General features: G+C 46.3%; 2 protein-coding genes across 29 annotated transcripts in view; one reads left to right on the top strand and one right to left on the bottom strand.

Annotated features, from left to right (window-relative positions):
- Nucleotides 1-17,655, top strand: part of LOC122556092 (uncharacterized) — a 68,104-nt gene that overhangs the window by 30,619 nt on the left and 19,830 nt on the right. For 9 of the 18 annotated variants that reach the window (XM_087993427.1, XM_087993426.1, XM_087993428.1 and 6 more), the window contains one exon: nt 7,778-10,117. The exons of 7 other annotated variants lie outside the window; for them this stretch is intronic. In XM_087993427.1, coding sequence (XP_087849553.1) covers nt 7,783-8,505 — 723 coding nt within the window. In that variant the 5' untranslated portion in view covers nt 7,778-7,782 and the 3' untranslated portion in view covers nt 8,506-10,117. Of the gene's footprint in view, nt 1-7,777; nt 10,118-11,206; nt 11,259-11,925; nt 12,249-17,655 lie in introns of those variants that run through there. 2 more of the 18 variants (XR_015759154.1, XR_015759153.1) reach the window with 2 other exon arrangements.
- The window catches only part of lpp (LIM domain containing preferred translocation partner in lipoma), a 396,217-nt gene that overhangs the window by 10,856 nt on the left and 367,706 nt on the right, over nt 1-17,655 (bottom strand). The window lies entirely within an intron of this gene.

The following is a 17,655-nucleotide window of genomic DNA, read 5'->3' on the forward strand; positions in this document are numbered from 1 at the left end:
GACATGACAAGATTGATGTGGAAAGGTTGTTTCTTGTGTGGGAGAGTCTAGAACCAGAGTGGTAATCTCAGAATAAGGGGTTGCTGGTGGAATTTTTCTCTCATAGGAGTGTGAATCTGTGGAATTCTTTACTGCAAAGGGAAGTTGAGACTGGGTCATTCAGTATATTGAAGGCTGAGATAGAGTTTCAATCAATAAGGAAATAAAAGGCTATACAGAAAAGGCAGGAAAATGGAGCTGAAGATTATCAGATCATTCATGACCTCACTGAATGGTGGAGCAGACTCAATGGGCTGAATGGCCGACGTCTGCTCCTACATCTTGCGGTCTGCTGCTCAGGTGACCAGAATGGATGGTGGGGAGTGGCTGGATATCACTAGAAAAACCTGAATGATGTCTGTCTCTGACTGCATCCAATCCACATCAAGGCACTTAGTGATGCTCAGCCCAACTACACTCAAAGTGTTGAGGTGGCTCAGGCATCTGGAACATCCTTGCCCGAATAACCCCCTCATTTGGTTGGAATTTTTCCATTGGCACAAGACTCCAAAATCTCCTTCGGGTACCTCAGCCATAATATGAGTTGTCTCTCAGAAATTGCCCCTTCCCACAACATCCCATGCCATTCCAATCTGCACAGAAGGATTTCCTACAGTGACTGCTTTCCCAAAACTCTCCACCCTTCCTCACTTTCATCAACTATTCAGGCGCACTGTGGCATTCACCATTCCCTCCTGCTCTCCAGAGGAAGGCTCTGTGTGCAGCATCCTTCCATTGTTCATCACAGTGGTACTGTCCCATTCAATTGATGGCTAACTGATTCAGAGTCCTGGTTGTCTGTATTTTCCTGTGGCCTTAAATGTGGGCATGGGGATTGTTTCACATTGATACAAAGAGTGTGACATTGCAGCATCTCTTCCAATATCTGAAAGGGCTGCTCCTCAAAATCTGTTTGCAGTTTATCCTCAACTTCAGCAATGGGCAATAAACGTTGGCCAAGTCAACAAACCATGAATGAATTTTAAAAAAGTTATACCTAAGCCATGTGCAAATTGATGTGAGAAACGCAGTGGACAGGGACTGTCTCGATTTCCAGAAAACAACAGCAGAATACACGGGAACACTATTATTTGCAAGATCCATTCCAAGCCACACACCAATCTGGCTTAGAAATATATCACCATTCCTGCAGTGTCATTGGGTCAATGTCTTGGAATTCTCTCTTTAACAGCATTGTGGATCTACCTACAGCACATGGACTTCATTGGTTCAAGAAGGCAGCTCATTACCTTCTCATTTTCAGTATCCCTGGCTGTATTAACTGGGGTGCTGGGTTTCAGAGTTCAGGTCATGGCTAGAATCATTATTGTGTATCCACGAGGTAGGGAGTTACATGGAAAGCAAGTTCAGAGAAGTGGTAATACCACTTGTCGGGGAAAGCAGACAGATAGTAAGTTAGTGACTGGCTGGCAGTTCAAGAGACACAGGCAAAAATTGCAGGAATCCCCAGAGGTCCTGCTCACGAACAGGATTTCCTGTTGTGGATACTGGGGAGTGCAATGGACCCTTGGTGGAATGCCATGAGAGCCAATCCTGTGGTACGACGAGTGTCCCAGCTGGGGGAGGGGAGTAAGAAGAGTGGATGGGCTATACTGATTGGGAATTCTTCAGTCAGGCAACAGATTGGCATTTCTGAGGAGGTCAACATCACTCCAGGATGGTGTGTTGCCTTCCTGGTGCTAGGGTCAAGGATGTCACAGAACAATGACAGGACATTCTTATGGAGGAAGACAAATAGCTCAAGGTTGTGATTGACATTAATACTAAGGAAGGGGGATATGGTCCTGTGATTGGAACTTCGGAAGCTAGACAGAAAAATTAGCAAGTACCTCTTATCTCGTAATATTTGAATTACTCACAGTGCATGAGCAAGTGAGTACAGAAACAGAATATTTAAAGATAACATAGCTCAATTAAAGGCCAAGTATAATTCTTACAAATGTGAAAAGAAGGACAAACAAATTCAGAGATGGGAGGTGAAAAAGTAAATAACAGAAGCAAAGAGGGATGATGAAAAAAGATTTACCAACATAAAGGGAAATCCCAAAGTCTTCTATAAGCACATCAGTAGATTAAAAAAATGATAAAAGGAGAGAAACTGATTAGGATCAAAAAAGAGGGAAATAGCATGGCCTAGAATGAACATCTTGCGCTTGTCTTTACCAATGAGACATATACTGTCCAAACTCAGTCACAACAAGGGGTTAACATTGATAAAGAGGAGATATTGGATAAGCTGTTGATGCTTTAAGTTTTATAAAATACTAGGGCCGGATGAGGTACATCCATGGATGTTAAAGGAACTGAGCATGGAAATTGCAGAAAAACTGGTAATAATCTTTCAGTTTCACCTAGATTCGGGGTTTGTGTCAGAGGTTTGGAGACCAGATCTAAAAGTTGAAGTTCTAAATTGGAGAAAAGACAATTTTGATGGTATTAGGCAAGAACTTTCGAAAGCTGATTGGAGGCAGATGGTCGCAGGTAAAGGGACGGCTGGAAAATGGGAAGCCTTCAGAAATGAGATAATGAGAATCCAGAAAAAGTATATTCCTGTCAGCATGAAAGGAAAGGCTGGTAGGTATAGGGAATGCTAGATGACTAAAGAAATTGAGGATTTGGTTAAGAAAAAGAAGGAAGCATATGTTAGGTATAGACAGGATAGATCGAGTGAATCCTCAGAAGAGTATAAAGGAAGTTGAAGTATACTTAAGAGGGAAATCAGGAGGGCAAAAAGGGGACATGAGATAGCTTTGGCAAATAGAGTTAAGGAGAATCCAAAGGGATTTTACAAATACATTAAGGACAAAAGGGTAACTAGGGAGAGAATAGGGCCCCTCGAAGATCAGCAAGGCGGCCTTTGTGTGGAGCCGCAGAAAATGGGGGGATACTAAATGAATATTTTGCATCAGTATTTACTGTGGAAAAGTATATGGAAGATATAGACTGTAGGGAAATAGATAGTGACACCTTGCAAAATATCCAGATTACTGAGGAGGAAGTGCTGGATGTCTTGAAAAGGGTAAAGGTGGATAAATCCCCAGGACCTGATCAGGTGTGCCCGAGAACTCTGTGGGAAGCTAGAGAAGTGATTGCTGGGCCTCTTGCTGAGATATTTGTATCATCGATATCCACAGGTGGGGTGCCAGAAGACTGGAGGTTGGCAAACGTGGTGCTACTGTTTAAGAAGGGCGGTAAGGACAAGCCAGGGAACTATAGACCAGTGAGCCTGACCTCTATGGTGGGCAAGTTGTTGGAGGTAATCCCAAGGGACAGGATGTACATGTATTTGGAAAAGCAAGGACTGATTAGGGATAGTCAACATGGCTTTGTGCGTTGGAAATCATGTCTCACAAACTTGATTGAGTTTTTTGAGGAAGGAACAAAGAGGATTGATGAGGGCAGTGCAGTAGATGTGATCTATATGGACTTCAATAAGGCGTTCAACAAGGTTTCCCATGGGAGACTGATTAGCAAGGTTAGATCTCATGGAATACAGGGAGAACTAGCCATTTGGATACAGAATTGGCTCAAAGGTAGAAGACATAGGGTGGTGGTCAAGGGTTGTTTTTCAGACTGGAGGCCTGTGACCAGTGGAGTGCCACAAGGATCGGTGCTGGGCCCTCTACTTTTTGTCATTTACATAAATGATTTGGATGCGAGCATAAGAGGTACAGTTAGTAAGTTTGCAGATGACACCAAAATTGGACATGTAGTGGACAGCAAAGAGGGTTACCTCAGATTACAACAGGATCTTGACCAGATGGGCCAATGGGCTGAGAAGTGGCAGATGGAGTTTAATTCAGATAAATGCGAGGTGCTGCATTTTGAGAAAGCAAATCTCAGCAGAACTTATACACTTAATGGTAAGGTCCTAGGGAGTGTTGCTGAACAAAGAGATCTTGGAGTGCAGGTTCATAGCTCCTTGAAAGTGGAGTCGCAGGTAGATAGGATAGTGAAGAAGGCGCTTGGTATGCTTTCCTTTTTTGGTCAGAGTATTGAGTACAGGGGTCGGCAGTCATCTTGCGGCTGTACACGACATTGGTTAGGCCACTGTTGGAATATTGCGTGCAATTCTGGTCTCCTTCCTATCAGAAAGATGTTGTGAAACTCGAAAGAGTTCAGAAAAGATTTACAAGGATGTTGCCAAGGTTGGAGGATTTGAGCTATAGGGAGAGGCTGAACAGACTGGGGCTGTTTTCCCTGGAGCGTCAGAGGATGAGGGGTAACCTTATAGAGGTTTACAAAATTATGAGGGGCATGGGGATAGGAAAAATAGGCAAAGTCTTTTCCCTGGGGTCAGGGAGTCTAGAACTAGAGGGCATAAGTTTAGGGTGAGAGGGGAAAGATATAAAAGAGACCTAAGGGGCAACATTTTCAGGCAGAGAGTGGTACGCATATGGAATGAGCTGCCAGAGTAAGTGGTGGAGGCTGGTACAACAGCAACATTTAAGACGCATTTGGATGGGTATATGAATAGGAAGGGTTTGGAGGGATATGGGCCGGGTGCTGGCAGGTGGGACTAGATTTGGGTTGGGATATCTGGTCGGCATGGACGGGTTGGACCGAAGGGTCTATTTCCATGCTATACATCTCCATGACTCTAATTGCCCTGTTCAAAAAGATTGTGAGGATAGACCCATCTAATGTAGACCTTGGCGCTGGGTCCCATGCTGACTGCTGAAAAACTGCACTTCAAACCTTCATCCATATCTGACAAATAGCCCTCTTTTCCCTATCCCTCAGCCATTGTATCCACATTAGCACTGTTCTTTTACTCCATGATGTATCATTTTCCTCACGTCTGCTAAGAGGCACCTTATTTGTAAGCCTTTTGGAAGTCCATGTGCACAACACCAACAGCTTTGCCCTCATCAACCCTCTGTGTTATCCAATTTAAAAAAAATTCCAGCTAGTTAGTTAGGCGTGATTTTCCCTTACTAATTCCAATCTATCTCAAATAACTGTTTCTAGAAGTTTCCCAGGCACTGAAGTCTGCAATTGATAAGCCTATCTGATAAATATGTGATACAGAGCTTTTTGTGTCGGGGACAATTTCAAAGTGTGCAGATGACACAAACTTTGGTACCATTGTAAACTGTGAGGAAGACAGTGCAGGACTTCAAAAAGGACACTGACATGTTGGTGAGTGAGTGGAAACATGGCAAATAAAGTTCAATGTGGAGAAATGAAAGGCGATATAGTTTTGGAGAAAGAAAATGGAGAGGCAGTACAAAATTAAGAGCACTATTCCAAAGAACATACGAGAGAGACCCAGGTGATTTTATATATAAGTCACAAAAGTGGCAGGACAGATAGAGATAGCCAGGGTGCCCACTCCTGATCATTGTCCAGTGATTTGTGGTTCAGAGAGGGAAAATCAGCTAGGGCTCCTGCTCCTGGTGACTATGACCACCAAGTTATATGAAGGTAGAGAGTAGAAATTAGTTAGCCTTCTTGCTCCTGATCACTATCCAATTACCTGGGTTAGAAATGGAACATAGAAATGGAGATAGGAGCAGAAGGAGGCCATTTGGCCTTTCGAGCCTGCTACACCATTCATCACAATCATGGTTGACTATTCAATAGGCTAATCCTGCTTTCTCCCCATAACCTTTGATCCCATTCACCCCAAGTGCTGTATCTAGCCATTAATTGAATACATTCAATGTTTTAGCATCAACTATTTTCTGTGCTAACGAATTCCACAGGCTCACCACTCTTTTGGGTGAAGAAATATCTCCTCATCTCCATCCTAAATGGTCTACCCCAAATCCTCAGACTGTGAACCCTGGTTCTTGATGCACCCACCATCAGGAACATCCTCCCTGTGTCCACCCTGTCTAGTCCTGTTAGAATTTTCTAAGTCTCTATGAGATCCACCCCCCACCTCATTCATCTGAACTCCAGTGAAAATAATCCTAACCTAGTCAATCTTTCCTCATATGTCAGTCCTGCCATCCTGGAATCAGCCTGGGAAACCTTCACTGCACTCCCTTAAGTGCATCCTTCCTCAGAAAAGGAGAAAAGAACTGCACATCATATTCTCAGTGTGGCCTCACCATGACCCTGTATAAGTGCAACAACACATCCCTGTTCCTGTATTCAAAACCTCAGGCAATGAAGGCTAACATACATTTGCCTTCTTTACCGCCTGCTGCACCTTCTTGCTTACTTTCAGCAACTGGTGCACAAGGACATCCAGGTCCCCCTGCATGCTCCCCTCTCCCAATATACAGCCATTTAGGTAGCAATCTGCCTTCTTGTTTTCGCTTCCAAAGTGAATAACTCTTTAAAAGGGAATTTCTAACTGATGCATTTTTCTGCCTTGCCTGAATGGGTTAACAAGCTTGTGTGAAAAGTTACCAATCCTCTACACAACATCTCCTGCCCAAAGGGCAATCTATTTATGTAATTGCAAATCTCAGTGTGAATGAGACTATTGGCTGTAATCTATGCACAGGGAAGGGGTGGATGGGTGAGCAGCAGCTCCCAAACCCCTCCTGTCAACTTAAAGTACCTAGATATTAACTTAGGTTTTGCTTTTAATTCTGCTACCAGAGGAGAGTTGAGTGAAATCCTGACTGAATAATTTCAGATGTGGAATTGGCTTGGAGCAATGGGTAATGCCATAATTATAAGAGCAAGGCGTCATTACTGGAAAGTATGCTGAGTCTGTCTGGGTGTGTTAAACCCTCCCATCAGATAGAGGATCAGTGACAACCGAGGTCAATGAGTACAAGAGCAGTAACTTTAGGCTGGTGGCAGGCACAAGGAGGGGCCAGACTGGTGGAAGGAGAAAGCGAGGGAGGTGATGGGATTGCTAAGGAGGAGAGAGAAGGGTGGGGAGATTAGGCGAGGAGTGTATTTTTTTGAAGAAAAATACATTTTTAAGAGGGGGTTTGAGGAAACATTTTTCACCCAAAGAGTGATGTATCTCTGAAACTCACTACTTATAAAAGGGTGATAGAGATACGACATTTAAGAAATATTTAGATGAACACTTAAAATGCCACAGCATACAAGGTTATGTTGTATGTGTTGGAAATTGGGACTGGAGTAAATAGGTGCTGGATGGTCAGTACAAACATGGTGGGCCAAGGGCCTCTTCTATGCTGCAAAATTTCGATGACTCTAAATCCATTGTCAACTTATAGATCAAACCAAATCTACAAACATTTGAAAAACGCAGCCACTTGCCTGCACATACCTGGAGTACACCAGTTATTCCCCAGTTTTCAATACCCTCACATATCTTATACTCTAACTGATAAGGCCCTCCCCACAGCTGGTAGTAGTACCTCCTCATACTCATAACTGCACTCTATGGTTCCATTACAAATTACAGAATGGTTATAATATGGTAGCATGCCATTCAGCCCATCTGCTTTAGTCACTGCATTTCCATTAAAACCTGCTACAGCATTAACTGAACACCTCACTCATATTATGTGTGAATTTTGTCCAGATAAAAACTAAAAAAAAGACATGAAATGAAGTAGAATGTGGATCCATATTTCTATATATCGAGTTGATTTGTAAATGTCAGCTTGTTCCACTGATGCTGTTAGTCAGTATATTCTCTGATACTCACAGCATGTCTCCAAGGTGGCAGAGGAGTCTTGAATCGGAGCTTGTAATCTCTGTCTATATTCTTTTCCTCTTGATTTTCACATTTTTTTTCTTCTTCTTTACCTTTATACCTCCTGTCCTCCGGCAGCATCAATGATGTCCAGGGTGAAAGCCAATGCAGACTCCGGGCCTCAGCGCGGATTCCAACTCCCGGCCACAGCGCGGATTCCAACTCCCGGCCTCAGTGCGGTCTCCAACTCCCGGCCTCAGCGCGGACTCCAACTCCCGGCCTCAGTGCGGACTCCAACTCCCGGCCACAGCGCGGACTCCAACTCCCGGCCTCAGTGCGGATTCCAACTCCCGGCCTCAGTGCGGACTCCAACTCCCGGCCTCAGTGCGGACTCCAACTCCCGGCCACAGCGCGGACTCCAACTCCCGGCCACAGCGCGGACTCCAACTCCCGGCCTCAGTGCGGATTCCAACTCCCGGCCTCAGTGCGGACTCCAACTCCCGGCCTCAGTGCGGATTCCAACTCCCGGCCTCAGTGCGGACTCCAACTCCCGGCCTCAGCGCGGATTCCAACTCCCGGCCACAGCGCGGACTCCAACTCCCGGCCACAGCGCGGACTCCAACTCCCGGCCACAGCACGGACTCCAACTCCCGGCCTCAGCGCGGACTCCAACTCCCGGCCTCAGCGCGGATTCCAACTCCCGGCCTCAGCCCGGACTCCAACTCCCGGCCTCAGTGCGGACTCCAACTCCCGGCCTCAGTGCGGACTCCAACTCCCGGCCTCAGCGCGGATTCCAACTCCCGGCCACAGCGCTGACTCCAACTCCCGGCCACAGCGCTGACTCCAACTCCCGGCCACAGCGCTGACTCCAACTCCCGGCCTCAGCGCGGATTCCAACTCCGGGCCACAGCGCGGACTCCAACTCCCGGCCTCAGCGCGGATTCCAACTCCGGGCCACAGCGCGGACTCCAACTCCCGGCCTCAGCGCGGACTCCAACTCCCGGCCTCAGTGCGGACTCCAACTCTCGACCTCAGTGTGAACTCCAACTACTGGCCTTGTTGCGGAGATAGAGTCCTGGCCTTGGTGTGGACTTGAACCCCTGGCCTCGACTTGGATTCGAACTTGTGACCTAGGCGTGGACTTGAACTCCCTAGCCTCAGCATGGATTTGAACTCCTGGCCTCGGTGTGGACCAATACTGCTGTCACTCCTGGCCTCGGTGTGGACCAATAATGCTGGCACTCCTGGCCTTAAAGTGGAGTGCAGTGCAATCTCGGTTGGAAGGACAATTGGTTCTGAACTCTTATTCCTCTATTTTTCTAATTTATTGCCTCACTTTTTATTTCTTTATTTTTCTAATGTTTTCTGTGAAGAATTTGTACTTAAGAATCTGTAACCTTGGTACCGAATATAGCGCCATAAGTGGCAACTTGTAAACTTTTCACTGTACTCATGTCAGTACATGTGACAATCAAGTTAATTCAAAATCAATTTACATTTTACAAGTTGGGGGCAGTACGTAAATATTTTTTGTTATCTTTCAGATAGTGCCTGGCCTTCAAAGTCTAGACACGCTTTACAGTCTTTGATCAACTAAATTCTGTTTGTCTAAATATGAGCTAAGGCATTCCATTATCAGTTTTAGTTTCAGATTAACTACTAAATGAGTGGTCATAGGTAAAGATTTGTTTGTTACTGCATCTTCAGGACTTAGCAATCATTGTAAAGATTATATAAGGAAGATAGGTGGAGGGCCTCTAGTGCCGCAGTGGTAGCATTCCTACCCTTGGACCAAGAGGCCCAGATTCAAGTCCCACAGGCTGGGGCAGTTTTCCCTGGAGCGTCGGAGGATGAGGGGCAACCTTATAGAGATTTACAAAATTATGAGGGGCATGGATAGGGTAAATAGGCAAAGTCTTTTCCCTGGGGTCGGGGAGTCCAGAACTAGAGGGAATAGGTTTAGGGTGAGAGGGACAAGATATAAAAGAGAGCTAAGGGGCAACTTTTTCACAGAAGATGGTAAGGGAATGGAATGAGCTGCCAGAAGAAGTGGTGGAGGCTGGTACAATTGCAACATTTAAGAGGCATTTGGATGGGTATATGAATAGGAAGGATTTGGAGTGATATGGGCTGGATGCTGGCAGGTGGGATTATATTGGGTTGGGATACCTGGTCGGCATGGACGGGTTGGACCGAAGGGTCTGTTTCCATGCTGTACATCTTTGTGACCCTATCTGCGCCAGAGGTTTGTAAAAACATCTCTGAACCAGCTGATTATAAAAATAGGTTAAATTAAAAAATGGAGGATTGGCAGTCCTAATTGAAGTTGCCAGATTCCATTCCTAGTTTGCAACGAATCAATGATAGTTGGGCAATTTAATGAGGTTCAGTGACTCCAATCTGGGAGGGGGTAAATAAATTCACCAATTCCTGTGTTTAGGCTCATTATCCCAGAATTGTTACCAGGAAACATGTGGCTGTAGATGAGGTTGGTCTCAGTCACAAACTCTGCATGGTCAACCCTCCATCACCTCTCTCCTGGTGTGGTACTTTGTAAAAATGTTTTCTTTCCTAAAGTCTATGGACACCACATCGTTTCTGTTCTTTCCTCAAAGAGGTTTGCCAAGCACAACTTTAGTGTTCTTGAAGGCATTCAAAGTGAAAATGAAAACTGGAGAAATAGTTCCTGCAGCTACCACATCCTCTTTTTGTCCATAAGACTGAAAGCTCATGAGATGGTAATCTTTACCTCAATGACAAAAGTGAGTTAGTGATGCTTCAGTTATCCAGAGTTTTGGTCAGACCCCATCCAGAGTATCAGTCTGAACATGGCAAAAGTGAGGGCTGCAGATGCTGGAAACCAGAGTTTAGATCAGAGCGGTGTTGAAAAAGCACAGCAGGTCAGGCAGCATCAGAGGAGCAGGAAAATCGATGTTTCAGGCAAAAGTCCTTCATCATGAATAGAGGCAGGAAGCCTTCAGGGTGGGTCAGTCTGAACACATCTACTACAGGAGCAGATATCAGTTTAAGAGCGAGAACTGCACCGGCTCACCAGAATGATATCAGGGTTTAAAGGGTTCAATAAAGAGGAGACGTTAGGTAAGCTGTGACTTGTAAAGACATGAGCAAATTGGATGATCTAATTAATGGGACAAACAGAAAATTCTGGAGACCTCAGCAGCTTTGGCAGCATCTGAGGAGAGAGAGAAATATAGTGAATGCTTTATCACTCAGGTGTTAGAAATGGTGTGAATCATTAACTCAGTTTCTCTCCACAATTGCTGAGCTTCTCCTTCATTTTCTGTTTTTATTTCTGATTTCAAGAATCCACAGTATTTTGCTTTTATTTTAGGTTCTACTTGAAGTGTTTCAAATGTTTGAAGGGATCACAAATGCTGTTACTTGTGGTCAGGGAATCAGAGAGAGAGAGTATAATTTTAAAATTAAAGTCAGGCTGTTGAGGAGTGAAGACAGGAAGCACTTATTCATACTGAGCATAGTGGAAATTCTGAATTCTTTCCCCGTATAAAGGCTGTGATTGTCAGCATCAACTGGAACTTTTAAGACTGGGATCAGTAGATTTTACTTCGGCAAGACTACCAAGCAACAAGGAACAAAGGTGTGTAAATGGCTTCAAGGTAAAGATTAGCTGTGACCTAAATGAATACAAAACAGTCAAAGGGGCTGACTGACTGTTGCTATGATCAGCACAGGAACTGAAAAATAAGAGGAGTCGGGGCTGTATTCCTTGGAGATGGAGGATGGCCAAGAGGAGATTTGATAGATGTACGGAGTCCGGACAGTCTGTGTTGTGGAGAGTCTGTTCCAACTCTACAGATTGAGACTCAGAGGGCACAGTTTGAAAGTGTTTTGCAAGCCGACAGAAAAAATCTTGCTTCACACAGTTAGACAGGACTTTTAAAACGCTGCCTCGAAATGCGGTAGAGGCAGGTTCAAATGAGACATTCAAAATGGCATTGGATGATGCTTTAAATAGAAACAATGTGCAGGATTATAGGGGAAAGGTAGGAGAGTGACACTAAGTTAGAATGCTGAGAGAGCAAGGGCAGAAACGATGGGCCACATGGTCTCCCGCTTCACTGAACAATTCTGTGATTCCGTGCTGTCTACAATGCTGCGTTTACAACAAACTGCTCTCTTAGCTATGTTTAGGGTGGAAATGGAGTACTCCTGTTGGCAGTTACTTTGCACTCTTTATTGAGCAAATCTGGCTTGTGGCCAAAAGCATTTTGGTGCCTCAATTTCTCTGCGTGGTTTGAGTTCCTGTGCAAATGGTCGGTCAGCTTCCTCCCGGTGCAGCACTCAGTCTGATTGATAATGACGAAAGTTGCTGTGACAACTTATGATCCAAACCATAGAACATGATTCAGCTTTCAGAGCTTATCCTTCACCACGATCGGTGTGACTCTGCTTTAGGGGTGAACAGTTTTAAATTCAGTAGGCTAATGTTGTGGTAACCTTTAGCTTCAAGAAGACCACACATTTCAGCAACTCCCTCTCACTCTGTGGGTCATCAGAGTCTGGATGTTTGTGGAATTGATGTTGTATAAATAGGGATCTGGAACCACTCCAAGGAATCTCCTATGAGGTAATGAGTTCACGTGTTTTCAATAATGCGCATGTCTCAGTGTCAAACAGTGGAACTGAACTGAAAAGAGCCCCTTCACTCTCTTGTTCTCCCTCTGAACCCCCAACAAATTCATCAAAGCTAAAGGAAAGCCATAGATTGTATGTGATGGCTTTTGGGAGGGGAGGGGGGCATTTCAGAGTTTTAAAAAGTAAGCAAATTAGTTCAAATAAATAATTTTCAGCCTTATTTGCATTTGATGGGTGAGAAACTAAGACCATGAAACACAGCATACCAAATAGTATTTGGGATCTTGTAGCACAGCGGTAACATCCAGGGCCCTGAGCCCTGGTTCAAGTCCCACCTGCCCCAGACCTGGGCCATAATGTTTCTGAACAGTGTTCTAACTCATTGGGGCAGCAGGCTGGAATCAAGCCTGGAGCTGTTGAAAAGTTAATGGTTTTATAAGGTATGTAAAAGTTCTCCAATTTACCCAGTTTGCTATAAAGCATGAACCAGGTTTCCATACTGAAAATGGAGTATTTTATATTATAAGACTATAGCTGCAGGTAAACCAGTTATAAACCATTAATATGCAAGACTATTAATTAAAACTCTAATCCCTTGTAAACTCTTCCTTACACTCTCTCAGACAGACAGAAAAACAGACAGGATTAAGTAGGTTATGGGAAGAGTGGAAACACATAGAATGACAGTTCAGTAGTCTTTGATCTAAGGTACTCTGTTCCTGAGATAATCCTTATGACGTTTGTGCTGGTCAGCACATTGCTTTAGTCATTTTTCTCTGGATGCATCCACTGGTTGGCAAACTAGTTTATTCTAGTTTATCAGTTAAAAGTCACAGCTTACAATAAATATTGCAGGGAAGATGATTTGATTTTGTTCTGGTTTACAGTGAGTTTTGACCGAAGAGAACAGAGAAACTGCTCCTGATCTGGGGAAGAACTGATCTCCTCTCACTCTCTCTTCCCCCACCCCCCTTCTCTGTAAATTGTCAGGACTGTGATAAAATACTGGATTAGTGGTGCTGGAAGAGCAGTTCAGGCAGCATCCAAGGAGCAGTAAAATCAATGTTTCGGGCAAAAAACCTTCATCAGGAATAATGGCAGAGAGCCTGAAGGGTGGAGAGATAAGCTAGAGGAGGGTGGGAGTGGGGAGAAAGTAGCATAGAGTACAATAGGTGAGTGGGGGTGGGGATGAAGGTGATAGGTCTAAGAGGAGGGTGGAGTGGATAGGTGGAAAAGAAGATAGGCAGGTAGGACAAGTCATGGGGACAGTGCTGAGCTGGAAGTTTGGAACTAGGGTGAGGTGGGGGGAAGGGGAAACAAGGAAACTGTTGAAGTCCACATTGATGCCCTGCGGTTGAAGTGTTCCGAGGCGGAAGATGAGGCGTTCTTCCTCCGGGCGTCTGGTGGTGAGGGAGTGGTGGTGAAGGAGGCCCAGGACCTCCATGTGCTCGACAGAGTGGGAGGGGGAGTTGAAATGTTGGGCCACAGGATGTTGTGGTTGATTGGTGTGGGTGTCCTGAAGATGTTCCCTAAAGCGCTCTGTTAGGAGGTGTCCAGTCTCCCCAATGTAGAGGAGAGATTGATGATGTCACTTCTGCCCATCATGGCCACTCCCACAGCCACTTCCGCCCCTCACAATTCCTCATGCATCACACGTGACATCACTTCTGCCCCTCACATCATCGCTGATGTCACACGCTCAGTGACTTCAGTGCCATGTCTGCCACTACTTCCGCCCCCACCAACGCCACTCACCTGCATTCTGCTGACACGCCCCCCACAGATCCCACTGTCACCATTCCCGGCCCCCCAGAACCCTGAGGGGAACACCACCCCTGCTCATGACTCCACCCCCATTCCCCCCACCATCACACCCACTCCAGTTACCAGCTCCACAACCACACCAGATCCCAGCTCCCAGCCCTGCCAAGTTTTCACCATCCCTCCAGACCTCTATATCACTGAGGACGAACGATCAGTCCTCAGCAAAGGACTCACCTCCACCCCCCTCCGTTCACGCATCAATGAATTTAATACATGTCGTGACGTCGAACACTTCTTCCGCCACCTCTGCCTCCGAGCTTACTTTCACAATCAGGACTCCCGCCCACCTTCCGAGGACCCCTTCGCCCACCTCCAACACACTGCATCCACCTGGACAACCCGCGCTGGCCTATTACCTGCCTCGACCTCTTCATTTCCAACTGCCGCCGGGACATTAACCGCCTCAACCTGTCTACCTCCCTCCCCCAATCTAACCTCTCACCCTCACAACGCGCAGCCCTCCAATGCCTCTGCTCCAATCCCGACCTCACCATCAAGCCAGCAGATAAAGAGGGCGCAGTGGTAGTCTGGCGCACTGACCTCTATACCACTGAAGCCAAACACCAACTCGAGGACACCTCTTCCTACCGCCCCCTCGACCATGACCCCACCCCCCATCACCAAACCATCATCTCCCAGACCATACAGAACCTCATCACCTCAGGAGATCTCCCACCCACAGCTTCCAACCTCATAGTCCGGGAACCCCGCACAGCCAGGTTCTACTTCCTTCCCAAGAGCCACAAGCCTGACCACCCTGGCCGACCCATTGTCTCAGCATGCTCCTGGCCCACTGAACTCATTTCTACCTACCTCGACAATGTCCTATCCCCCCTAGACCAGGAACTCCCCACATACATTCAAGACACCACCCACGCCCTCCACCTCCTCCAAGACTTCCATTTCCCCGGTCCCCAATGCCTCATCTTCACCATGGATATCCAATCCCTCTACACCTCCATCTGCCATGACCAGGGCCTCCAAGCCCTCCGTTTTTTCCTCTCCCGACGTCCCCAACAGTACCCTTCCACCGACACTCTCATTCGTTTGGCCGAACTGGTCCTCACCCTTAACAATTTCTCCTTCGAATCCTCCCACTTCCTCCAGACCAAAGGGGTAGCCATGGGCACACGTATGGGCCCCAGCTATGCCTGTCTCTTTGTTGGCTACGTAGAACAGTCGATCTTCTGTAATTACACTGGCACCACTCCCCACCTCTTCCTCCGCTACATTGATGACTGCAAGGAGGTTGAGCAATTCATCAACTTCACCAACACATTCCACCCTGACCTTAAATTTACCTGGACCATCTCTGACACCTCCCTCCCCTTCCTGGACCTCTCCATCTCCATTAATGACGACCGACTTGACACTGACATTTTTTACAAACCCATCGACTCCCACAGCTACCTGGATTACACCTCTTCCCACCCTACCTCTTGCAAAAATGCCATCCCATATTCCCAATTCCTCCGCCGTATCTGCTCCCAGGAGGAACAGTTCCACCACAAAACACACCAGATGGTCTCCTTCTTTAGAGACCGTAATTTTCCTTCTCACATGGTTAAAGATGCCCTCCAACGCATCTTGTCCACATCCCGCATCTCCGCCCTCAGTCCCCACCCCTCTAACTGTAACAAGGACAGAACACCCCTGGTGCTCACCTTCCACCCTACCAACCTTCACATAAACCAAATCATCCGCCGACATTTCCGCCACCTCCAAAAAGACCCCACCACCAGGGATATATTTCCCTCCCCACCCCTTTCCACCTTCCTCAAAGACCGTTCCCTCCGTGACTACCTGGTCAGGTCCACGCCCCCCTACAACCCACCCTCCCATCCTGGCGCCTTCCCCTGCCACCACAGGAATTGCAAAATCTGCGCCCACACCTCCTCCCTCACCTCCATCCAAGGCCCTAAAGGAGCCTTCCACATCCATCAAAGTTTTACCTGCACATCCACCAATATCATTTATTGTATCCATTGCTCCAGATGCAGTCTCCTCTACATTGGGGAGACTGGACGCCTCCTCGCAGAGCGCTTTAGGGAACATCTCCGGGACACCCACACCAATCAACCAGACCATCCTGTGGCCCAACATTTCAACTCCCCCTCCCACTCTGCCGAGGCCATGGAGGTCCTGGGCCTCCTTCAACGTTGCTCCCTCACCACCAGACGCCTGGAGGAAGAACGCCTCATCTTCCGCCTCGGAACACTTCAACCGCAGGGCATCAATGTGGACTTCAACAGTTTCCTCGTTTCCCCTTCCCCCACCTCACCCTAGTTCCAAACTTCCAGCTCATGACTTGTCCTACCTATCTTCTTTACCACCTATCCACTCCACCCTCCTCTTAGACCTATCACCTTCATCCCCTCCCCCACTCACCTATTGTACTCTATGCTACTTTCTCCCCACCCCACCCTCCTCTAGCTTATCTCTCCACCCTTCAGGCTCTCTGCCTTTATTCCTGATGAAAGGCTTTTGCCCGAAATGTCGATTTTACTGCTCCTCGGATGCTGCCTGAACTGCTGTGCTCTTCCAGCACCACTAATCCAGAATCTGGTTTCCAGTATCTGCAGTCATTGTTTTTACCAAGTGATAAAATACTCCCCACTTGCCCAGATGACTGCAACTCCAACAACATTCGATGGTTGATCCCATTCCAGACAAAACAGCTAACTTGATTGGCAGCACATCCATAAACATTCAGTACTTTCACAGCAACAGCAGTGCATACTATCTATAAGATGCACTGCAGCAAGTCACCAAGGCTCCTGAGATAGCACCATCCAAACTCACAATTTCTACCACTGAAAAGGAGAAGGATAAGAAACTCATGTGAACACCATGGTCCTTCATGAATACTTTGCTTCAGTATTCACTACTGAGAGGGACCTTGACGTTTCTGAGGACAGCATAAAACAGCTCGAACAGGTTGATGTTAAGAAGGAGGATGTGCTGAAAATTTTGAAAAACATAAAGGTTTTTGAAAAACATACAGTTCCCTGATCCAGACGGGATATACTCTAGGTTGCTACAAGAAGCAAGGGAAGAGATTGCTGCGCCTTTGGTGATGATCTTTGTGTCTTCACTGCCCATTGGAGTAGTGCCAGATGATTGGAGGCAAATGTTATTCCCTTGTTCAAGAAAGGAAATCGGGATAATCCAGGGAATTACAAACCAGTCAGCCTTATATCTGTGGTGGGCAAATTATTGGAGAGGTTTCTGAGAGACAGGATTTATGAATACTTGGAAAATTATTGTTTGATCAGAGATAGTCAACATGATTTTGTGAGGAGCAGGTGATGCCTCACGAGCCTTATTAAATTATTTGAGGATGTGACAAAACACATTGATGAAAGTAGAGCAGTGGATATGGTGTACATGGATTTTAGCAAGGCATTTGTTAAGTTTCCCCATGGTAGACTCATTTAGAAAGTAAGAAGACATGGGATACAGAGAAATCTGGATACAGAATTGGTTGGCCCATAGAAGCCAGAGCTGGAAGGTATTCAGCTGAAGCTCGGTGACCCGTGGTGTTCTGCAGGGATCGGTTCTGGGACCTCTGCTCT

This window comes from Chiloscyllium plagiosum, unplaced genomic scaffold, assembly GCF_037043375.1.
Source record: "Chiloscyllium plagiosum isolate Xiang-an unplaced genomic scaffold, Cpla_swu_hap1 HiC_scaffold_13, whole genome shotgun sequence".
Classification (NCBI taxonomy): domain Eukaryota; kingdom Metazoa; phylum Chordata; class Chondrichthyes; order Orectolobiformes; family Hemiscylliidae; genus Chiloscyllium; species Chiloscyllium plagiosum.